The sequence below is a fragment of the Procambarus clarkii genome, chromosome 25, assembly GCF_040958095.1.
Source record: "Procambarus clarkii isolate CNS0578487 chromosome 25, FALCON_Pclarkii_2.0, whole genome shotgun sequence".
Lineage (NCBI taxonomy): Eukaryota > Metazoa > Arthropoda > Malacostraca > Decapoda > Cambaridae > Procambarus > Procambarus clarkii.
Genome location: NC_091174.1, coordinates 25,956,839 through 25,982,185, shown reverse-complemented (window position 1 = coordinate 25,982,185; position 25,347 = coordinate 25,956,839). Strand labels below are relative to the sequence as shown.

General features: G+C 43.3%; 1 protein-coding gene across 2 annotated transcripts in view; it reads left to right on the top strand.

Moving 5' to 3' along the window:
• The first annotated feature begins 276 nt into the window (after positions 1-276).
• The window catches only part of LOC138368652 (1,5-anhydro-D-fructose reductase-like), a 93,593-nt gene continuing 68,522 nt past the window's right edge, over positions 277-25,347 (top strand). For both annotated transcript variants that reach the window (XM_069331361.1, XM_069331360.1), the window contains exons 1-4: positions 277-354; positions 7,594-7,708; positions 10,426-10,593; positions 14,671-14,788. In XM_069331361.1, coding sequence (XP_069187462.1) covers positions 7,598-7,708; positions 10,426-10,593; positions 14,671-14,788 — 397 coding nt within the window. In that variant the 5' untranslated portion in view covers positions 277-354; positions 7,594-7,597. The remainder of the gene's footprint in view (positions 355-7,593; positions 7,709-10,425; positions 10,594-14,670; positions 14,789-25,347) is intronic.

Below are 25,347 nucleotides of genomic sequence, written 5' to 3'. Positions count from 1 at the left end.
TGCAAATCCGGAGCTTAATACCTAAAGTTGAACCCTGTAAATATATCTATACATACATGCACGCACATTGATTACACAATATTCATAAACTCTCAAATATTAATACAAACACACTTCAGTGAGGTATACATATTCGGACAAACAAAAGACATTTGATGGATGATTCGTGTCTTCGCAACACCATGGTGCAAAAAACAAGAGCGAGAAAATAGTGATGAGCAATCATGCGATGGCATCCTGGGCCGCAGCGGGCCGCTACAGCGCTCTCTGGCCAGTAGGTGATGTGAGTGTGTGAGGTCCAGAAGAGTTCCAGAGTGCCACCTTGTCTCTCAACTTGTTATATTCTACCACCAGGTGAGTTATGATCATCGTTCTCTCATAATCTGCAGTAATGACTGTATTTATTAATTTGTGTTATAAGTATATACACCACAAAGCGACAACAGACCCCATTGATGATGTTTGGCTTCAGGAATGCAGAGTTCTCACCTGGGATCTTCTTTATAATTAACCCATATTTCCAGTAATTCTTGTATTTTGTATGTTAATAGGATCCTCGCTCATCGACCTCTCACACGTACAAGAACTCAAGGGCGTGAAGGTTTATTAGGGAAATTCTGCCCTCAATATTTTTAACCTGCATGCTATACGGTAATCGTAACGGCAATGGACTGTTGACACTATTATATTGTCACGATGATGAACAGATTTTACATCTGCTCATCTGCTTTGACCTTCAATCGTCGCATATCGATAGTGGCATTCTTGACCTCTGTATTGGCCTCAACGTCTCCCATACTCCAAACGTATTTTTCCAGTTGGAAACTTTAATACTGAACTTATGTGTAATATCAAACAGTCCAAAGGGACACATGACCCACTGCTCAGATCAAGTAACTCAATAACATGTTTATTATAATGACTCCAAACAATATTCACTTCGAAGCACAATTTGGAGAATTAGACTGGTGAATATGAAGATTCATATAACTCATATGTTTAGATGGCCTTAGAACCTCTTGTAGATAGTCCTGGATGAGGCAAGGAAATGTATGATAGAGCTGCGACGAAAGACTACAAAACCTTTATCAATAGCCTGAATTCTCACCCTGATACTCCAGGCATGGAGGATATCAACAAGATTACAGTTAAAATCTAATGTAGATCTTATCCGATACACAAAGCAAATAAGGTGGTTGGCGCTTTTGCCTTCCAGCTAAACACCCTTCCTCTAGCCAAAGAGAAGATATTAAATATTTGACGTGATGTCAAGAAAGGTTTGCTTACTTCATTTCCGTAAGGAATATGACTGTCATGCTTTCATTGAATTTTAACTAATCTCTGTCCTACATATAACTAAATCCACATCGCTTTTGATAAAATGCGTTGGCATTTTTAGGCTGGCATTCAAATTATTTGACCAATAGACTAATCATTTAAACTCCTAATCTCAATTATATATATATATATATATATATATATATATATATATATATATATATATATATATATATATATATATATATATATTAGTATATTTTGGTAGCAGTCTTTCCTGTAGACATATATTATTAAATATGACCAAAAAAGTAAGATAAATAATTCTAACACGAATTTTCTCAATATTTCGTACATTTCTTTTCACTGTTGGAGGTAATTCAAAAATCAATTCTCCAAAATTCATTTTTATTTCTAGTCTGACGCGACACTTGAGCGCGTTTCGTAAAACTTATTACATTTTCAAAGACTTTACACATACACAACTGAATAGAACTTACATATCTCCGATTTGTTTATATCTACATTTGAGTGAGGTGGATGGGGTGAGGTGGTATTTAATAGGGTATTAATTTCATCAACACAAGACAGAACACGAAACAATGGGTATTGAAATGGAAGTGATTGTAGAAAGCCTATTGGTCCATATTTCTTGATGCTTCTATATTGGAGCGGAGTCTTGAGGTGGGTAGAATATAGTTGTGCATTAATTGGCTGTTGATTGCTGGTGTTGACTTCTTAATGTGCAGTGCCTCGCAAACGTCAAGCCGTCTGCTATCGCTGTATCTATCGATGATTTCTGTGTTGTTTACTAGGATTTCTCTGGCGATGGTTTGGTTGTGGGAAGAGATTATATGTTCCTTAATGGAGCCCTGTTGCTTATGCATCGTTAAACACCTAGAAAGAGATGTTGTTATCTTGCCTATATATTGGGTTTTTTGGAGCTTACAGTCCCCAAGTGGGTATTTGAAGGCATAGACGACGTTGGTCTCTTTTAAAGCGTTCTGCTTTGTGTCTGGAGAGTTTCTCATGAGTAGGCTGGCCGTTTTTCTGGTTTTATAGTAAATCGTCAGTTGTATCCTCTGATTTTTGTCTGTAGGGATAACGTTTCTATTAACAATATCTTTCAGGACCCTTTCCTCCGTTTTATGAGCTGTGGAAAAGAAGTTCCTGTAAAATAGTCTAATAGGGGGTATAGGTGTTGTGTTAGTTGTCTCTTCAGAGGTTGCATGGCGTTTCACTTTCCTTCTTATGATGTCTTCGACGAAACCATTAAACCATAAATTATTTCTTCTGTTCCCCAACTAAACGTGTGCCCTGGCATTATTCTCATACATTAGCTGTTTCGGCCATTGGCTGTCAGACATTCTAACAACATTGCCTGAAAACTCACGCATCATAGCCGGAGTTTTCTGTAGGAGGGTGTTAGACACTGGGAATACCGGCCCCTTCCAGGATCTCCTTATCTGGGATTTCGTCGTGTCACCTGATGTGGAAGAGTCTGCAGAGACTACCCAAGTGAAAGTGATTGAGCTCTTTGGCGTGTCAACTGTAGGCAGTCCAGATCACACTGACGTAGAGAAGACTGGTGAGTACCACTACATGATAGACCTTCAGTTTGGTAATAAGGCTGAGGCCTTTCCGCTCCCAGACATTCTCACGGAATCTTCCAAATGCAGTGCTGGCCTTGGCGATCCTCTTGTTAACTTCTGCGTCTATGTTCACCGCTCTTGAGAGTATGGTGCTAAGATAGGTGAACAGGTTCTGCCTCTTGACAGTGATGTGCAGTTCATTGTAGGGTATACCTGGTGTGAGTTGGTACATGACTTTAGTCTTTTAGGTGCTGATGATGAGACCGAAGTTCTCGCAGGCTTGTGAGAAGCAGTCAATTTCGAGCTGCATCATTTGCTCTGTGCTGGCGTGGATGGTTCAGTCATCGACGAACAGGAAATATCTTATGGCAGTTTCCTTCAAATTGTAATGGCCTGCAGGCGCCTGAGGGAAACAGCTCACTGTCAAACTTCTCCATTACCTTCATCTCTGCTGACCGAATCGAGGGCATTGCTCAGGTCGACGAAGGTCACAAAGTGATCACTATGTTGCTCCTGACATTTTTCTTGGAGCTGGCGTGCAGCAAATATCATGTCGACAGTTCCACGTTAGTGTGAAAGTCGTATTGGGTTTCTGGGAGGAGACCCTGCTGAAGGTGTAGTAGGATACGATCAAGGAACTTCCTGGCGATGGACAGAAGTGAAATACTCGGGGATTATCGCAGGACTGGCGTTGCCTCTCCTCTTGTAAATGTGAACTATGCTGACACCTTTTAACTGTTGTGGGACCTTCCCTTCATTTAACATGGACGGGAAGAGCTTTGTCAGTTTTTGCATCATGGCTGATCCTCCTGTTTTGTACACTTTAGCAAGGATTGCATCTGATCCTGGCGCTTTACCACAAGAAAGCTGCTTGATGGCCTTTCTGACTTCTTCTGTGGAAGATTTATTAAGGTCCTGGTTGATCTCCACTTTAGGTAGTCGAGCAATGATTGCGGCAGGGCAGTTAAGGACCTGATCAAAAGAGTACACAATCAATCTGTCTAAGATCTGCTTCTTTGTCAGCAGTTAAGCCCATCTGCACTGAGGAGGGATGTGGAGCCAAACGATTGTAGTCCATATATAACGACAGTCTCCGTGGCGCAGTGGTAACACACTTAATGTGCACTTCGCAGGTGATTTGGCCCGGGTTTGTATCCTGGCCAGGGAGGATTGTGTAGCCGCTAATCCTTAACTATATGCCTCTGTTCACCCAGCAGTGACTGGTGTCACAGGGGGGTTGGGGGTGGGCTGGGGCTCTGCTAGCAATCGGCTACTAGGGGCTCAGAAGGCAGAATACTCAGCCCCTCCGACTCTCGGGACTCACCAGAGTCTCCTGGTCCCACATGGGAGGACCAGTAATACCCACCACCGCAGGTCTTTGCCCCCATCACTAGGGGTGCCACTGATTCACCCTGGGAGCCCTTCAGTCTACCACGGGAAAACTGCTATTAGCAATTCTGGCCTAGACCCGTGGAGAAGTGAAGGAAGTCCCAGGCTTACCTTTTAACAATAACGTCCTCTGAGTCTTGCCTGCCAGACAAAAAGTTGCAGGAATTCCTTTCCCGCCTGCCTTCTCTATCTTCTTTTAACAAGGTCGCCAGCTGGGTTGCGATCTCTGCACCCCAGCAGTGCAGTTCAGTGGGTGTATTCTATACTGCTTGTTGCCAAAGTGTTGCTACTCCTACAGGGTTGAGACTGGTCTGTCAGCCCAAGGTACACTTCCATAAAAGTCTGTGTGGCTTTACCTCTCTCCAGCCTCTACATTGCTTGTTGCCAAAATGTTGCCACCATTTCGGCTCTGATACTGGACAGATAGCCTAGGGTACACTTCTACATAAGTCTGTGCTGCTTTACCATTCTCCAGCCACTAAGAATTTCTGTAGAAAACGGGATGTTCACTAGGTGGGACTATAATATCCCTCGTGTATGCTCAGAAATTATTACAGAGGCACACTTAAACATAATAATAAAATATGTGAATTTACTGATATAAGCTACATTATTACATATACAATTAAAATCAATACGGGAAATGAAAAAAGAATAAAGAATCTGGAGATCGTCAGCAACTCTTCTTTCACGACCTCCAACAACTCCTTCAAATGGGCAGATTTAAAAGGGGCTACACTCTCTCACAGAGGGGCCGCTTCGTCGACGTCGGCTACCACCTCTTCAACTGCCCCATCGTCCACACACACTGTCCTCTTCAACAGTCCTGGACACAAGCTGCCCTGCAGCCTATCCTACTACTAATGTATCAATGTTATACTGTAACATACATAGGTAAATATCGTGGCCTATCTAGCCTACTCAAACAAGGGGTAATGGGAGGGAAATTGATCTATCTTTTCCATTCCTGACTCACGACGCCTGTCCCTCGATGGTGTGAGGTTCCCACGCTTCCTGAGTCGGTCCTTGACGATCCAGGAACGTTCCACAAGTCCTTAGGTGTCGTGAAGTCTTGGCGTCGTCGCTGAACCATTCCCAGAGTTTCAGATATCCCAGTCTTGGTTTACCAGTGGGTACTGAGCTAATCACTGTATGCACACACTCGTCCCTTCCCCAAGGCGTTGCTCCTTGCCCTAGGAACGGTGTCAACCCTCCAAAATCCTCAGTGAACGTGACCCGGTCACAGCTAGGCCTGCCCGCCACACCTTCCAGACCTTCAAGCGTCAGGTGGCGCCCCTCCAGTATCGTCGCCGATAGATTCTTCAAGTTTTGGCACTTCTCTGCTCAATGAACGTGGTTTCTTCTTGCTTCCCGGAAGCACAGAGTCTTCAATAACAATGGTGGGCTGCAATGGCTAGTTATAATCCACTGAGTAAGGCTCCAAGAGCCTCCAAACCTTAAGAGCTGACCGAGAAACGTCCTCCACCTCTCGCAGCCAGACCAACTCTGACACTACCACACAGCTGGCGTCACCAGGGGCACTCGGTGACGTCACAGCGAGCTCTGATTGGTCGCCCGTGACCAAAGTTAGCCAATCCGCAGTCGGCTGGCGTCCTCCACAAAATGGCGGATCTGCAGGTAGGGGGATACGGTTTCATTTGTATCAGGGCAATATTTCCCCTTATCGACGAACTTATAATGTAAATTTCTCCCTTATCAGGCGGCCGCTCTGGTCGCCACATATACCAAAAGATTCCCTGCATCTCAGAGAATCAGTAAAGAAAGCTGATATGACTCTTAAAGCAGCCATACAGGAGAAACAGAAGAGGCCACCGTAACACTGGGTACGTAGTTGTTCAATTATTTGGCAGGTCGTATTCCATGGAAAATTAAGGTTAAGGACCTACCCGAAATGCTATGCGTGTTAGTGGCTTTAGAAGAATGTAAGGTCTCTTGTACATATAAATAAAATACATAAATAAAAATAACCTTCAGAACGTGATAGAAACATGTAGCGTTGGGACTGTTTGCATTAACCTTGGATTTCATCAGCCTTCTTGCTAAACCATGCGTCTTGCATCTCACGGAGATTCCTTTGTACTATTCTTTGAGCACTGGCAAAGGCATCTTTCTTCCCTTATGATGTAGGGCATTCTGTAATCGGAGATGCAGTAGACAGTATCTCTGAAGACTGCCCACCTCACCTAAATGCTGTTCTGGCCATTCTAGGGTGTGTCTATCATCCTGCCTTCTAGGTCGTCAGAGAATCCTTCAGCAACTTTGCTGCTCTTAAGCTTAGAGACACTAAGTCTCTATTCAGTCTTCTGACTATGGGGTCTTCTCGTGGGTATGATGAAAAGTTTGCACTTGGACACAAAGAGGCAATGGTCTGTCCAGCAGTCAGCACCACACAGGGCTTTAGTCACTCTCATGTGCTGCCTGTCTTTCTACCTATTGATGACAATCAGATACCAATGCCGAGAGCATGGGTGCTTTCATGATGTCTTCTTGCGGCTGGGAAGGTTAAACAGTGTGATGGTGATGATGAGATCGTACGTAGCACACACCGTGACGAGCATAAGGCCGTTGCTGTTGCACTTGTCAGTATTATTTCTTCCAATGATCCCTTCCCTGGTCTGGTAGTCAGTCCCTACTCTGGCATTGAAGTCCTCGAGAATAATAAGCTTCTCTGATTTTGGACAGCTGCAATGAGGTTGTAGAGTTCCTCACAGAACATTTCCTTGATGTCATCTGGGTTGGTCATGGTTGAGGTATACACACTGATAAGTGTTGCACTCTTATTGCTTCCAGGTGGGAGCTGGAGTGTCATTCGGTGGTCGTTGATGCCCTCTGGGAGCTTGACAAGATGTTGGGCGGGGTGGAATCTGATGGCAAATCTAATGCCAGCTTCAAGTCGTTCTGCGTTAATGCGACCATTTAAAAAAGTGGTACTCATCACCGCTCTCTGTAAGCTGACCTTAGAAGTCAAGCGTGTTTCCCCTAAGTAGTAAGTAAATAAATACGCACACACACTCACAGATATTTAGGCACCAAGCCCCCTAAGATTGTCTGTAATACCCACCAGTTAAGTAACACTACAGAGTATTGTAAGTCATGCCCCAAGCGTCTGGCATGGACAGGATAACTTCCTTGTACTGGCAGATATATTTCCTATCTTATAGATTTCGATGGTATATTAACTAACATCCACGTAAGAAGTTTCACTCTCACTTGTGAATAATTAACTGAAATTTTAACTTTAATGATATTTATTTTAGAATGGATCATTGGTGATGTTTAGTGATCAACATCTTGCCTGTATATTTGTTACCAGGGTGATGCATAGGGCAGCTGCTGCCATGACAAAAATTCCAACACTTCCTCTCAGTTCAGGATCACATATTCCTGTGTTGGCGTTGGGTACAGGATACCTTGGCCACAAAGGCAAAGTAAGTGAATCTTGTTTTCACACAATCTATATAAATAAAAATATATATATTTGTTCAAAATTGCTAATCTCCGAAAGTTCTTCCCCGATTGCTTTGAAATTTTTACATAACGTTCCATTCGCATCAAAGAGGGTTTTTATATACATACTATATAAATGTCACGTCAGTGATGGGAAAAACATGCTTTTTTGAAAAACTGTGTTTTTCATGTATTTTTCTTGTGAGGGACACTTCGAAACCTCTTTACCGATTGCTTTGAAATTTTGACACCACGTTGCATTGGAATAGGTGCATGTTTTTATATACCTACTATATACATGCTTCACCTGGAACAGGAAAAAAACATGCATTTTTTGAAAAACAGCACTATCTGTTGGACGTAAGAGCCACACACTCTGTAATCTCTGAAAGTTCTTCACCTTTTGCTTTGAAATCTTGACAACGTTCCATTCGAATTAGCGCTTGTTTTTATATATATATATATATATACTATGTAGATGCCACACCTGTGGCAGGTAAAAAAAAAAAAATTAAGTACAGCGCCATCTGTTGCACAAAATAGCAACACACGCTAAACTAAATATGTTATGATTGCATTTCACTGTTTCCAATTGCATTTATGAATTTAATTTTCATAGATTTCAATTTATTTTCATTTTGTTTTAATTATTTTTGGTGACATTGCGTTGGAAATGAGCTGTGTTGTTTACCATACTGTTCATTTCATAAGTATAAGTATGGATGCCATACCTGTGACAGGTAAAAACATTCGTTTTTTTATGAACCAACGCACACTGCCTATATAAATAAAAATGTAAATGTTCGTTTTCTCAAAATCAATAATCTCCGAAAGTTATTCACCGATTGCTTAGATATTTTAACACAACGTTTCATTCTCATCTGAGAGTGTTTTTATATACATGCTATATAGGTGTTACATCTGTGACAGAAAATAAACATGCTTTTTAGAAAAACTGTGTTGTTCATGTGTTTTTTATGTGAGGGAAAATTTTGGAACCTATTTACCGATTGCTTTGAAATTTTAACAGGCACGTGTTTTTATATACCCACTATATACATGCCTCACATGAGACTGGAAAAAATGTTTTTTTTTTAAACAGTGTTGTTTATTAGAGCATTACACGTTGGAGCATTACATCATTAGAGCAACACACGTTGTTATCTCCAGAAGTTCTTCACTGATTGCTTTTAAATTTTAACACAATATTCCATTCGAATACGCGTGTGTTTTTATATACCTACTATATAATTGCCACCCCTGTGACAGGTAACAACATTTTTTTTTTTAAACAGCGCCATCTGTTTTACATAATAGCAACATACGCAATACTAAATATGTTTTGATTCCATTTCTCTGATTGCATTGATAAAATGAATTTTCGTAGATTTTGATTTATTTTGATTTTTATTTAATTATTTTGTGGGACATTGCATTGGAATTGAGCTGTGTTGTTTACCATACCATTCATTTCATCGGTATAGTTTATTTTTTATTTTTTTATTGTTTTTCATTTCGTTTTTATTTACTGTTTTTTTTATATTTCAGTGATGTGAACATCAGATCATTTAATGTATCCAATTTTCTGATGAAAACATCAGAAATTTCCCCAATGGAAATTCTCACTATTGCATTCTGGCTAAACTCTGAAAGAGTACTATATTATTATTATTATCATTCATGAGAAAATCAGTTGGAGCAATGTTCAAGGTTCGAACCCTTGACCTTAGTACTTCCAAGCCACGTACCTCACCTCAGGACCATGACATGGAATAACTTTTATTCCCTGGGATTCCAGTGAACCTAAATTGCAGCCTGAGGTACCTGCTGAAGCTAATGCAGTTTTTTTTTTATTTAACTCCCATGCACTCTGGTAAAGGTAATAGAGTTCTTATTACTGCAGCTTAATATGCTCCAGCTCCAGTTCTCATTACCCTCCAGCACTGATCAAATTGATTGTCTTATTGTTACATCAGACTAGTGTGATTCCCTCGTGCATTGTTATTATTATTACTATTATTATTATTATTATTATTATTATTATTATTATTATTATTATTATTATTATTATTATTATTATTATTATTATTATTATTATTATTATTATTATTGAGAAAATCCATTGGGGCTGTGAAGCGATGCGAACCAGTGATCAAGGCATTCCAGCCTCATACCCTACCACCGTACAACAACTGAAATCTCACGACGTCAGGAGGCCCCTACTGAAGCCAGCCCGTTCTTACCCATGACCCACAACCAACAAGGGGTCATACGTAAGTAGGGGCCTCCAGACTTCCTGTGATATCAGTAAGATCAACATAATAACTTAGCAATTATTCGTATACATGTATGTCAATATCGTTTTATTTATTTAAATTCCTGCGAAGATGCAGCTAACGGTGTAAAAGCCCTTACCTATGGACATAGTCATTTTGGATTTTTAGGCAAAGTCTGACGACTCTATTCCAAAAAGAGCACGGCTTATATATGTTAATTCCCAGTTTATGAGTATTTTTTGTAATAGAGAAATATTCCAACATGCCACTGCAGCAACCAGGTCTCAGTCTCATGACTGATCACCAGAGAGAGATGAGTAGTTCTTACATTCATATGTTACCGTTCTACCTGGCATTGTAATTAAATGGTCCAGTGGAGTGAGAATTTTGGGGTGTGATTAGCTCCTGTAATCACCTGACAGATGTCTGAGGAGGAAGTTACAGCGGTACTAGAAACAGCGCTGGAGTGTGGGTACCGACACTTCGACACAGCTGCTTTGTACCGCAACGAGACTATCATTGGCCAGGTCCTGCGGCGGTGGATCTCTGAGGGCATAGTTAAGCGGGAGGAACTCTTCATCACAACAAAGGTAGTATCACTGACAAACAACAATGGTCTTCATTTGAAAGTTTTCGGCATGCTGCGCGTTCATTTTGTCAAGATTTATATGTAATTTAATGGCATTATTTTGTTTGAGCTTCGAAGCATGTGAGAATTATATTAAAGTATTTTGTTCATACACGCATTACTATATCAACACTATTATTAATAGGTAATTATTGCAATGAATTTCTATTTGTCGAATTTATATTTAAGTGAACGTCTTCGACAGAAGTATAGAGGGCAACTAGGCCTAACAATGTTTGTGTTATTGCTAACTAAATTTTATGGGAGAATTTACTGAACAAATAAAACAGAGAATGCTGAAGCAAATTATTCATGTCACACCACGTCAAGTCACGAAGTGTGACATGACGTGATGTGACACGACGTGATGTGACATGACGAGGTGGTGACATGACGTGATGGGACTCTAGTGGTGAGTGACATTACACAGAACTGAGATGTACATTCAAACTATAAAACATTTACAAACATTCTCAGTAACTCCCAAATAGACAGCCACAGTCCACATTTACATTGTTTGTCACATAACCTTGACCCAAAATGGATAACCAGGGGATTTAGAACCTTATAAGAGAAAATGTTATATGCTAATTAATTATTAATAGTGAAGTCTGTTTAGAACAAGAAATTGTCAAACTAGTAAGAAATGTTTTAAAAAAAAATGAATAAGTTTTGAAATACGTACAACAGAGCAGGCAGAGGTAAATTTCACAGAAGTTTTCACATGTATAAAACAAATATAGTTGTGGGAACTGGGAAATAGAAAAAATGAGACAGGTCAGGTAATTGATTATAACAAAGAAATGGATCGGATAATGAGTAATTTATTTCTGTATTTACATGATAAGACCTTTATGTTATGGCAGGAGTTGAACAAACGTGTGAAGATGGTGAGGAAGACAAGTGGCCTAGTTTAGTGGCTATACCAGGTACAATGTTATTAAACAATTAGGACCAAATTAAGCCCAACACGTCTCCAGGCCAGACGAAGTATTTGGCAGGATTTTTAGAAATTGCAAAAAGAGCCTAGTGAACCCTTGTCTTGCACATTAAATTAATAATTAATTAGAGGCGAGGAATCGTGAATAAAATATATTTCAATCAGTAGACAGCGGAAATAGTAGTGACATTCTATATGTGAACTCTAACAAAGCCTTTAATGCTGGGCCTCATCATAACCTCATTAGAAGTGCAAGGAATCGAGGAGAGGATTAGTTTCTTAAACTGTTTCAGGTTACTTTACAAAAAGCAGAGTTAACATAAATGACCTCATTGGATGTATTCTGCAAAACACTTGCTGACAAGGTACTGGGTCCACACGGGACTGAAACTTCACCAGTGCCATTCTAGCCAACAAGTTTCAGTTGGATGTGTCGACCTGAGTAGTCTTGGTGGATGTGAACCAAGGGCTCCGAGTCTCCTCTGGGGTTTTTGAAAATTTCTTGTGCCTGTATTTAGTATTAATGATTTGCCAAGAGACATCCCAAGTAATCTATCTGGAATTATTTTCAACTGGAGCTTCAGACTATCAGACTAGCTGCGATAAACTCACGTACTCGACATGATTAATTAATAATGACGCAAGACAGTCAATAACCAGTCATTATATTGCTGAGTGGTTACGCAAGAGATAGTAAAGTTAAATGTTGTTTCCAGGAGCGTAGTGACAGTCAATAGTCGTCTGAGAAATCAGGTGAATCAATATGCCTCCGAATGTCATTACACTAGCTTAAGTGATAGTTGGCACTTAGCAAGCAAGCACTTAACGTACACAGGAAGGCACTTATTAGGTAGGCACTTATGACGAATACACTTAGAAGGTGGGTACTGAGGCAAATATCCTACCGCTGCCACTTGCGGTGATTAGGGATACAGTGGTACCTGTACCTCTAGTGTCACCTGTGATGACCAGGGGTACAGTGGTACCTGTACCTCTAGTGTCACCTGTGATGACCAGGGGTACAGTGGTACCTGTACCTCTAGTGTCACCTGTGATGACCAGGGGTACAGTGGTACCTGTACCTCTAGTGTCACTTGTGAGGACCAGGGGTACAGTGGTACCTGTACCTCTAGTGTCACCTGTGAGGACCAGGGGTACAGTGGTACCTGTACCTCTAGTGTCACCTGTGAGGACCAGGGGTACAGTGGTACCTGTACCTCTAGTGTCACCTGTGAGGACCAGGGGTACAGTGGTACCTGTACCTCTAGTGTCACCTGTGATGACCAGGGGGTACAGTGGTACCTGTACCTCTAGTGTCACCTGTGATGACCAGGGGGTACAGTGGTACCTGTACCTCTAGTGTCACCTGTAATGACTAGGGGTACAGTGGTACCTGTACCTCTAGTGTCACCTGTGATGACCAGGGGTACAGTGGTACCTGTACCTCTAGTGTCACCTGTGAGGACCAGGGGTACAGCGGTACCTGTACCTCTAGTGTTACCTGTGATGACCAGGGGTACAGTGGTACCTGTACCTCTAGTGTCACCCGTGATGACCAGGGGTACAGTGGTACCTGTACCTCTAGTGTCACCTGTGAGGACCAGGGGTACAGTGGTACCAGTACCACTAGTGTCACCTGTGAGGACCAGGGGTACAGTGGTACCTGTACCACTAGTGTCACCTGTGAGGACCAGGGGTACAGTGGTACCTGTACCTCTAGTGTCACCTGTGAGGACCAGGGAGTACAGTGGTACCTGTACCTCTAGTGTCACCCGTGATGACCAGGGGGTACAGTGGTACCTGTACCTCTAGTGTCACCTGTGAGGACCAGGGGGTACAGTGGTACCTGTACCTCTAGTGTCACCTGTAAGGACCAGGGGGTACAGTGGTACCTGTACCTCTAGTGTCACCTGTGAGGACCAGGGGGTACAGTGGTACCTGTTCTAGTGTCACCTGTGAGGACCAGGGGTACAGTGGTACCTGTACCTCTAGTGTCACCTGTGAGGACCAGGGGTACAGTGGTACCTGTACCACTAGTGTCACCTGTGAGGACCAGGGGTACAGTGGTACCTGTACTTCTAGTGTCACCTGTGAGGACCAGGGATACAGTGGTACCTGTACCTCTAGTGTCACCTGTGATGACCAGGGGTACAGTGGTACCTGTACCTCTAGTGTCACCTGTGAGGACCAGGGGTACAGTGGTACCTGTACCACTAGTAATATGTGTTAATATATACATGTAATGCACGGTCCTGTTTTGCGTCCTTCCATGTTACAATATTTTCATAGTATATCAACAATATTATAATTTTTAATTTGAAAAATATATGTAGGAACTTACATTTATTTTGTGTCAAAATCTAAAGATTTATTTAGGATCTCGCTTCATGCAGGTCGCCGTTCAATCCACGACCGTCCAAGTGGTTCGGCACCATTCCTTCCCCCCCTTCCTTGTCCTATCCCAAATCCTTATCCTGACCCTCTTCCCAGTACTATTTTCGTAATGACTTGGCGCTTTCTCCCTGATAGTTCCCTTCTTTTCTTCAAATATATACCGTCTGTACACATGATAGTTACTATTAATGCAACACTTCTGTATAGTACAACTTTTTTTATTATATCGATATTAAATATAAACACATTATTGTTTTGGTTTCAGTATATATTATTTTTCTTGATATAATTAGACGTTGAAGAGGTGTTCTACCTTTCATTTTTGTCGTACCGGTAAATTTCTAGACTAAAACTTTTTGAAACCTTAAAATTCTCAACGTTCAACTTCTCTTCAATTCACAATTTTACAAGATTTAAATTCAGTATTTTTCATACCACTATGTTTATTATCTAATTTAATAGTTGCTTTATTATTTACTGAAGAACAGAGAGGCGCAATGAAACATAACGCAAGGATCTGGGATAATGACGCCTAATTGGATCATTATATTCAGCTGTGTTCTCTTCTAGAAATAATGACAGTGTTAGGCAGGTTATATATACCTATGTTCTCTACCATACACTGTGTTTCAGGTCGAGTACTATGTACCTACTCCTCTCTCTGGTAGCTGTAGACAGTAAACAAGTAAATGACCTTTCCCTCAGCTGCCGTCTAACGGTAACCGTGAGAAGGACGTGGGCAGGTTCCTGCAGAAGTCCCTCGATGACCTGGGTCTGCCCTACGTCGACCTCTACCTCATCCACTATCCTTGTGGCATCCTTGGTACGTCATCCTGCCACCGTGCTGGGCCCTCGGGTATCACATCCATCTGTTAACTACTCTGACATTGAAAATGTTCTTTCTAACGTCCCTGTGGCTCATTTGGGTACTCAGCTTCCACCTGTGTCCCCCTTGTTCGCGTACCACGCGTGTTAAACAGTTTATTTTTATCTAACCAGTCAATTCCTCTGAGAATTTTGTAGGTAGTGATCATGTCTCCCCTTACTCTTCAGTCATCCGTATGGTGAGGCGAATTTCACGCACCCTTTCATCGTAACTCATGCCTCTTAGTTCTGGGACTAGCCTAATGGAATACTTCTGAACTTTTTCCAGCTTCATCTTGCGCTTGACAAGGTATGGGCTCCATGCCGCATACTCCAGGATTGGTCTTACATATGTGGTATACAAGTTTCTGAATGATTCCTTACACAGGTTCCTGAAGGCTGTTATGATGTTAACCAGCCTTGTGTATGCCGCAGATAAAATTCTTTTTATATGGGCTTCAGGAGACTGGTTTGATTTAGTATGAACTCCTAGATCTTTCTCTCTGTCCGTTTCATGAAGTACTTCATCTCCTTTTCTGTATCCTGTGTATGGCTTCCTGTTTCCACCACTAGTTTCATTACCTTGCATTTACTCGTGTTGAACTTTAATAGCCATTTGCTGGACCATTCATTCAGTCTGTCTAGGTTATCTTGTAGCCCCCATCTATCTTCCTCTGTTTTAATTCTCCTCATAATTTTTGCATCATCAGCAAACAATGAGAGGAACGACTCTATACCCTCTGGGTATAGAGACACATTTACATATATCAGAAACAGTATAGGTCTAAGGACTGAACCCTGCGGGATTCCACTAGTGATGTATCGCCAGTCTGAGACCTCATCTGTCACAGTGACTCGCTGATTCAGTTGATTAGGTACTCCCTTATTCAATGGAGTACCTTCCCTTTCACTTCCCAGGAGTACCATTCCCAGTGCTCACTGTGAAAAAGTTTGGATTATTTTTGGTTTGAGAAATACATTTATTTTCTTTATCCTTATTCCTGTCGTGATATTCTAATATTACATCCGTCAACTTTAACTGAAAGTCTAGAGGGGTCTCCCGAGGAAGGACTTGCTTAGCTGACCCGCTAAGTGTTGTAAGCACATCATTCCTCACTCTGGGACCATAGAAGAACAATTGACTAGGCGCGAGCAAATGCCGAGACCTCAAAAGTTTGAAATGCCCTTCACTTAGGCCGTCGACCTTCGTCATTCGCTGGAGCGAATCTAACGAGTAGGTCACAGGATCTCACAACATTTAGCTTTGTTGTGCGGTGCTATGAATTCAGTTCTAATTCTCAAAAGCAGTTTCAATTGAATAGCAAAAGTCCTTTCAGGTATGTGGCAGAACAATGGTACATCAGTAAAATGTAAATGTGGGGGGTGTAACGAAAAGACAGTGTCCAACATAACAATACAGTTTATTCAACAAAGTACTAACTACTACAACAACGAAAGAAATATCAATGACGTTACTTGAAATCCTTCCTGTGACACTTTCACTGACAGCTAGACACCAGCCATGAGTGCTGCAAAAGGAACTAACTTGAACATATTGAGTGATCACAGAGGAATCAATCAAGCAAAACATACTAAGTCTATAATCATTGAGGAGTCCCACCTGAGCTGCCGTAGGGTGAAGACGTGTCGTCTGACCGCTCCGGCAGTTTGGGGAGGTTACCGTTTTTCGCCAGCAGGGGGTGTGGGTGTCTCTTACCCTCCCTGCTGTCCCTGACTGGTGTTGACGTGGCGCGTTTGCGATGAGCGGCCATCTTCCCGCTGTCGAGAGGATAAACTCCGTGGGGTTGGAGTTTACCTGCCGTGCAGGGTATCCTCTCGTTGAGCAGGTCATGTGTGACGTGCTACATGTCCCGGTCGAGGAGGTCTACGGGGTTGAGCTGGTGACTGCTCGCCGGGTGATCATCAGGTTTGTTGGTGAGGAGGCGTACCGTGGATTTCTCCGGCGGTACGAGGGCCGTACCTTGAAGTTGTTGGATGGCACTGGTTCTGTGGCCATTTCTGATCGGAGTGGTGCTGTGACGTATGTGAGCGTCCATGGGGCCCCCATGGAATTCCCTGAGTCCCTTCTCCAGCGTTTCTTCCAGAGATTTGGCTCCGTTGTCAATGTGAGGATGCACAAGCTATCTTCTGGAAAATATGCGGGGGGTGAAGATGAACATTCGTACCCTCGGGATGCGCCTGAGGTCGGACATTCCATCCTCTGTCCGACTTTTAGGGTACTACGTGAGGGTGTATTATGCCCGGCAACCCCGTACTTGTTTCCGGTGTGGCATGTTGGGGCATCAGGCTGCCGAATGCACTGCGGATCTGGTTGCTCCGGTCAACTTGTTCCGAGAAGAGGATTTCCCACCGATCCCTCTGGAGGAGGTCTCCGGGGATGAAGAGGTGAGCGTTCAGTTAGCGGATGCGGCTCCCCCTACATCGCCGGACGTTCCTCCGGTTGTTGCAGACTCTCCTCCGGGTCTTGCAGTGCCATCGGATGGTCTACGTGCTCCTGTCGCTGTCTCCTATGCTCCTGACGGCCTTCTTGGTGATCATTGGGACGCGCCACCGTCTTCTCCCTCGTCTTCGGCTGCTGCGCCTGGCCCTGTGCTCTCGCCTCAGGTCCCGGATGTGCTGGGTGCTGGGGTGGCTGCGGAGCCTCCTGCTGTGTGTGGGCCGGTTCCCCCTGTGGTAGAGGCTGCTGCCGTTCTGCGTCGGGCATTGGTTCGTCCGGCTGGTGGGACCCGTGTTTCTGGGTCCGCTTCCGGCTCTGACGATCTCCGGCCGGAGCCCAAGCGTTCCAGGCGTTCATCGTCTGCCTGGGCCGATGTTGGGGAATTCGGTGACTGTTGGTCCTTGGGAGTTGACGGTGTGGAACCGGGTGTGTCGCTGTCTCCACGGTTGGTAGTGGCTGAGGTTCATGTGCCTGCTGATGCTGGTGCCCAGGTCTCGGGGATGCCTTCCGTTCCTTCTCCGCCTGGGGACTCTCCGTAGTGGGAAGTGGTGGCTCCCGCTCCCAGGGATGGTGTGTTTGCTGGTGCTGGGAGTGGCCTGGTTGTGACATTACGGAAGGATGCGCGCCGCCCTGGTTCCCTGCAGTCGTCTGGTGGTGTGCCCGTGGCCGCTGGTGCCCCGGTGGTGGTGCCATATGTCCGGCCCCCTCCTGTAAGGGTACGTGTTGAGGCCCTGGGGGACGTGTTGCCGGCGTCGGAGATGCCGCCGGGTCACTGGTCGGTGATTGCTGAGTTACTGCTGAATGACGAGCCTGGGGGAATTTCATTGTGGGGGTGTTCCCATGATGTGGGGGAATGTGGCAGTTACTCGCGTCAGAAGTGATACCATTTGGGTCCCCTGCTTACGGGTGTTTGTTGCTAGTGTTCCGGATGACATGGCGTTCCCGGTGGGTGAACGAGACCCTTGGGGATGGTTACGTTGGGAGGCATTCAATGTGCGATTCCCACGGGTCTTGTTCCCGGGCAAGTATGTCCGCTGATTCTCTGTTCCCTACTGTCTTCTGTGCCCGTGCCTCTCCCTTTGTTTGTGGAGGGGCCGGTGTTTTGCAGAGTGTGTATTCTCTTCGTGTATTACCATGTTGTCTTGTGTTTTATTTTTAGTTTTCCTTTTGTTTATATTTATGATTTGTTTTGTGTGTGCATTGTCTTGTTATGTTTCATTTTATACATTATGTGTTTTGTTGTCGGTCCTTCCGGCCGGTGCTTGTTTGTTTTGTTTTATATTGTTCCTAAGTTTTGTTTATTTGCTTACATTATTAGCTTGTTTGTTATTGTTATTGTTATATAATTTGTCTTGATGTACGCTGTGATTCTCATGCGTTCCTCCATTTTTGCTAATTATTGTCCTGTGCTGTCGGTCCTTCTGGCCGGTGGCTTCTAAGTTTGTTTTGGTTTTCTGTGATGTTTTATTGTATTTATTGTCTGTACCTTGCATGCTTGCATGTAAAAATAAAAAAAATAGTCTATAATCACTATGCAACAACAACGTAGGTTAGGAGACACGCCTCCAATAACCTCCTCTCAGTTACTTTACGCTACTTGCAGCCTTCCCTGCAAAAGCAGTTGCAATGCAATCAAACTAGTAGCCTATCAGTGGCATGACAATGACTAATGGGGGTTACTGGCAACTCCAGCAACCCTCCTCAATTAAATTCCCCCGTTAACACTCCGTCCCTCGGGCGATCAACAATCAATAACTAATTGATTACGTAATATCAAAGTAACACTTACGTTAACTTAATCTTGTCTCCCACAGACAAATCAAACTGTACAACTGTCACTAGTAACTCTGAATTACACAAACATTCTACCCGTCGAGCATTCAGTGAGTAATCCCAATTAATCCCTGTACTCCAGACAGCTGATTAATTCCAGTTCGAATTATGTTATTGGTTACTATCGCCCCTTCGATAGTTTACTACAATCTCAATGTCCAAAGAGTTAAGAGAACGGCAATCACCCTCGAGCAATTAATTACTATCCCGAAGATGAATAATTAATTATTACACAAATACGTCACCTTTCACACTGGCTCAGCAATTATAACTTCATTGGCATGAATTATCTCTGGGGCCTTCCATACCCCAGACGAATTCAGGTGACTAGTACACGATTCCACGAACCGATAATTAATCACTACGTCGACGTTATTTTACAATGACATTACTCTTCCACGAGTCAGTCAAATTACCTGTCCACTGACAAATATTATTAACCAACATTACGTTAATGAAACAATGGAGCCTTCGTGTGATTCGATCAACCCTGATCGGAAATAATTACCTTGACTTTCTGGAACCCGTTAATTGCCTGTCCTACTGACAGATAATTTGCAACAGACAGTACTAAGATGGAAGATTCAGACATCCCGGAATTCCTACAATTCTTGTCTGGCTTGGCTAGGATCCCTGACTGACCAAAACAACTGTTCCGTGGAAAATAATTAACCCAAACGTATTTTACGGTTCAGAAATTGTCATAGAACAATTTCTCTATAAGCAATGGGTGTTCCCTTGGTTACGATACATTTATTGCCTCACAATCACCTCACTGAATTCTGGACTTCGATGACCACCAAATATACAGGAAAATATAACACCAAGTACTCGTCCCAGTGACGAGTTTCACCCACGACACAATAAATCACAGCCCATGGTGATTTACGATACAATCCAGTTGCAATTACAATTACTGCAGAACACCAGTAAATAACACTCTTGGTGCTCTAACCCACTTGAACACGGACCATACAATTTACTGAACAAGAATAACACACACGATGATTGATCAACACTAGTAACAGTCACGGCCCAACAGTTACAACCCCTTTGAAATGACACACATAAACGGTGCTCTAATTTTACTAATATTAGAACACGACCCAACACTTTACTGCCCGGTTGCAATGACAATTTCACAGTGCTCTAATTACCTCTCAGAACACGGCCCCACACATTGCAACCCGGTTGCAATAACCACTTACTGCAACCACAATAATAACACCCTCGGCTTCGTGAAACTACAATTATACATATATCGTACCTGCTGACCACCTGTAGCCTTCAGCTGTCATCAAACGCTAATGGGAAACACTAAGGAGAATCACTCACTCCTGATCAACTTGAGTGAGTGATTAGCGATCCCACGGATCAATAATTACTCCCGTTAGTTACGTTACTCGACCGAGCTGTCAGATGTCACTCCCGACAACCACGTTACTCACCACAAATCTACCAAAATTACGTTAACAGGTCAGCCACATAAATATATATAATCATACTTATCATAGCCCTGGGAACACAACACTTGTATAAAAACACACAATGGTATTACTCCACAATAATCAAATGCCTGGAAATCCCCGGTGTTACCACAATGACACTCTACCGTGCATCATGACCAGAAACTGGACTCCCTCTCCTGGAAAGGATTACACAACATGAGGCAATAATAACACAAGCAATCCCACCAAAAGGTGGTAAAAAATACTAGGACGGCCTACACAGTCCTCAGTCTAATACATGTACATGGTGTTCCTGTGTGTACTCTCACACAAAAACATGTACGTCTGCCCTCACCAAAATACGTCCTCTCTTAATTGACAAGGAAGTCACTAGGGATGAAAATCTCACGCGCCCGCACTTCCCTCCACCTTGACAGGTGCTACAGAGACAATGCGGGTGGAACACCTGACCTCAAATCCAGGCTAAGAGATGATAATCACAAAATACACACAGGGAACTTGCTCATTAATACAGCCGGCATTCACGCTCACACACATGTCCTACCATACACAGACACTGCTTGAAGAGGCATTCTCTCGAAATTCCCACAAATTTCTATGGGAAAACTACCTCCCGCTACTCGCTCTGCTCGCTTCTGTCTCCCTCAACTCTTCACAATAAAAGCTACACAATAAAAGCTCTTCACAATAAACAGACTTAATAGAATTACACGATCAGGTGACAAAGATTAAGCAAGAAAGAGAAGGATTGCATTTTTTTGGACTGTCGAAAAGCCTTTGACACAGTACCCCATAAATGGTTGATGCATAAGCTGGAGAAATAGGCAGGAGTAACTGGTAGGGCGCTCCAGTGGATAAAGGAGTACCTAAGCAATAGGAAGCAGAGAGTTACAGTGAGGGGTGAGACCTCAGATTGGCGTGAAGTCACCAGTGGAGTCCCACAGGGCTATGTACTTGGACCTATCCTGTTTCTGATATACATAAATGATCTTCCAGAGGGTATAGACTCATTCCTCTCAATGTTTGCTGACGACGCGAAAATTATGAAACGGATTTAGACAGAGGAGGACAGCTTGAGGCTTCAAAAAGACCTGGACAAGCTGCAGGAATGGTCGAACAAATGGTTATTAGAGTTTAACCCCAGCAAATGTAATGTAATGAAGATAGGGGTAGGAAGCAGGAGACCAGATACAAGGTATCATTTGGGAGATGAAATACTTCAAGAGTCAGAGAGAGAGAAAGACCTGGGGATTGATATTACGCCAGACCTGTCCCCTGAAGCTCATATCAAGAGGATAACATCAGCAGCATATGCCAGGGAACGATCGGCCTTTAGAAACTTGTGTAAGGAATCTTTCAGAACATTATATACCACATATGTCCGACCAATCCTAGAGTATGCGGCTCCAGCATGGAGTCCATATCTAGTCAAGCATAAGACTAAACTGGAAAAGGTTCAAAGGTTTGCCACCAGACTAGTACCCGAGCTGAGAGGTATGAGCTACGAGGAGAGACTACGGGAATTAAACCTCACTTCGTTGGAAGACAGGAGAGTTGGGGGGGGGGGGGCATAATCACCACATTCAAGATTCTCAAGGGAATCGACAGGGTAGATAAAGACAGGCTATTTAACACAAGGGGCACACGCACTAGGGGGGCAGAGGTGGAAACTGAGTGCCCAAATGAGCCACAGAGATATTAGAAAGAACTTTTTTATTGTCAGAGTGGTTGACAAATGGAATGCATTAGGAAGTGATGTGGTGGAGGCTGACTCCATACACAGTTTCAAGTGTAGATATGATAGAGCCCAATAGGCTCAGGAATCTGTACACCTGTTGATTGACGGTTGAGTGGCGGGACCAAAGAGCCAGAGCTCAACCCCCGCAAACACAACTAGGTGAGTACAACTAGGTTAGTACACACACACACACACACACACACACTGTGTGTGCTCCTCTGCTGTCACAGGTGACAGCAGAGGAGGTAATGAAAGTTCTGACAATACTGTTTGCAGCTAATGCGGTTGAACCAGACAAAGTATCACCGTGGATACTAAAATAGGCAGCACAAGCCCTCAGCATGCCTCTGGCAAGGATCTTTAATGAATCACTTATGTCGGGAGAATTGTCCAATTGCTGGAAGAAGGCAGATGTTGTACCGATTTTCAAGAAAGGTGATAGGGAGGAGGCACTTAACTATAGACCTGTATCACTGACAAACATCCCCTGTAAAATACTTGAGAGAAAAATTAGGCTAAGACTGGTTGCACACCTAGAGAACGTTAGGTTTGAAAACAAACATCAACACGGGTTTTGGAAAGGGAAATCTTGCCTAACAAACCTTTTGGAATTCTATGATAAAATAAAGAGGCTAAGGCAACACAGAGAAGGTTGGGCAGACTGCAAATTTCTGGACTGTAAAAAAGCCTTTGATACAGTACCGCACATGAGACTGCTATTCAAACTCGAGAGGCAGGCAGGGGTGAGAGGAAAGGCCCTAGCATGCATAAGGAACTACCTAACAGGAAGGAGCCAGAGAGTTACGGTAAGGGATGAGAAGTCGGACTGGCGAACAGTAACAAGTGGAGTACTTCGAGGATCGGTGCTGGGACCATTTCTATTTCTAATATACGTTAATGGCATGTTTACAGGAGTAGAGTCTTACATGTTGATGTTCGCGGATGACGCAAAGTTGATGACAAGAGTTGTGACAGATGAGAATTGAAGGATCCTCTAAGAGGACCTGAACAGGTTGCAGAGATGGTCAGAGAAATGGCTACTGGAGTTCAACACGAGCAAATGTAAAGTTATGGGAATGGGACTAGGTGATAAGAGACCAAAGGAACAGTACGAAATGAAAGGGAACTGTCTAAATGTGACGACGCGAGAAAGAAACCTGGGCGTGGACGTAACACCTAATCTATCTCCTGAGGCACATATAAATAGGATAATGACAAAGCGTACTCTACACTGGCAAAAGTTAGAACATCATTCAGAAACCTATGTAAGGAGGCATTTAGGGCGCTTTACCCTGCATACGTGAGGCCAGTCTAAGAGTATGCTGCTTCATCATGGAGTCCCCACCTGAAGAAACACATAAGGAAACTGAAAATGGTTCAGAAGTTTGCAATGAGGCTCGTCCCAGCGTTACGAGGGATGGTATATGAAGAGCTCCTGAAGGAACTGAGCCTTATGAAACTAGAAAAAAGAAGGGAGACGGGGGATATGATAGGAACGTATAAAATACTCAGGGGGATTAACAGAGTGGACATAGACGAAATGTTCACACAGAATAGTAACAGTACGAGGGGACATGGGTGGAAGCTGAAAACTCAGATGAGTCACAGAGATGTTCGGAAGTTTTCCTTTAGTGTGAGACTATTGGAAAAATGGAAATCACTTAAGGTGCAGGTTGTGGAAGCAAATTCTATTCGTAATTTTAAAACTAGGTATGATAGGGAAATAGGACTGTGGTCATTGCTGTAAACAACCGATGGCTCGAAAGGCGGGATCCAAGAGTTAATACTCGATTCCGTAGACACAAATAGGTGAGTATAAACACACACACACACACACACACGAGATGAGGTCCAGAAGCACCTATTAGAGCTGGATGTGAGAAAAGCTGTTGGGCCGGACGGAATATCACCATGGGTATTGAAAGAATGTGCAGGAGCACTTTGCTTACCACTCTCCATAGTGTATAGTAGGTCACTGGAAATGGGATACCTACCAGAAATATGGAAGACTGCTAATGTAGTACCAATATACAAAAAGGGTGACAGACAAGAGGCACTGAACTACAGGCCAGTGTCCCTAACTTGTATACCATGCAAGGTGATGGAGAAGATTGTGAGAAAAAACCTAGTAACACATCTGGAGAAAAGGGACTTCGTGACAACCCATCAACATGGGTTCAAGGAGGGTAAATCTTGCCTTCCAGGCTTAATAGAATTCTACGATCAGGTGACAAAGATTAAGCAAGAAAGAGAAGGACGGGCAGACTGCATTTTCTTGGACTGTCGGAAAGCCTTTGACACGGTACCCCATAAAAGGCTGATGCATAACCTGGAGAAACAGGCAGGAGTAACAGGTAGGGCACTGCAGTGGATAAGGGAGTACATAAGCAATAGGAAGCAGAGAGTTACAGTGAGGGGTGAGACCTAAGATTGGCGTGAAGTCACCAGTGGAGTCCCACAGGGCTCTGTACTCGGACCTATTCTGTTTCTGATATAAGTAAATGATCTCCCAGAGGGTATAGACTCATTCCTCTCAATGTTTGCTGACGACGCAAAAATTATGAGAAGGATTAAGAAAGAGGAGGACAGCTTGAGTATTCAAGAAGACCTGGACAAGCTGAAGGAATGGTCGAACAAATGGTTGTTAGAGTTTAACCCAAGTAAATGTAATGTAATGAAGATAGGGGTAGGGAGCAGGAGACCAGGGTCAAGGTATCATGAAATACTTCTAGAGTCAGAGAGAGAGAAAGACCTGGGGGTTGATATCACGCCAGACCTGTCCTCTGAAGCTTATATCAAGAGGATAACATCAGCGGCATATGCCAGGTTGACTAACATAAGAACGGCCTTCAGAAACTTGTGTAAGGAATCTTTCAGAACATTATATACCACACATGTTAGACCAATCCTGGAGTATGTGGTTCCAGCAAGGAGTCCATATCTAGTGAAGCATAAGACTAAACTGGAAAAGGTTAAAAGGTTTGCCACCAGACTAGTACCTGAACTGAGGGGTATGACCT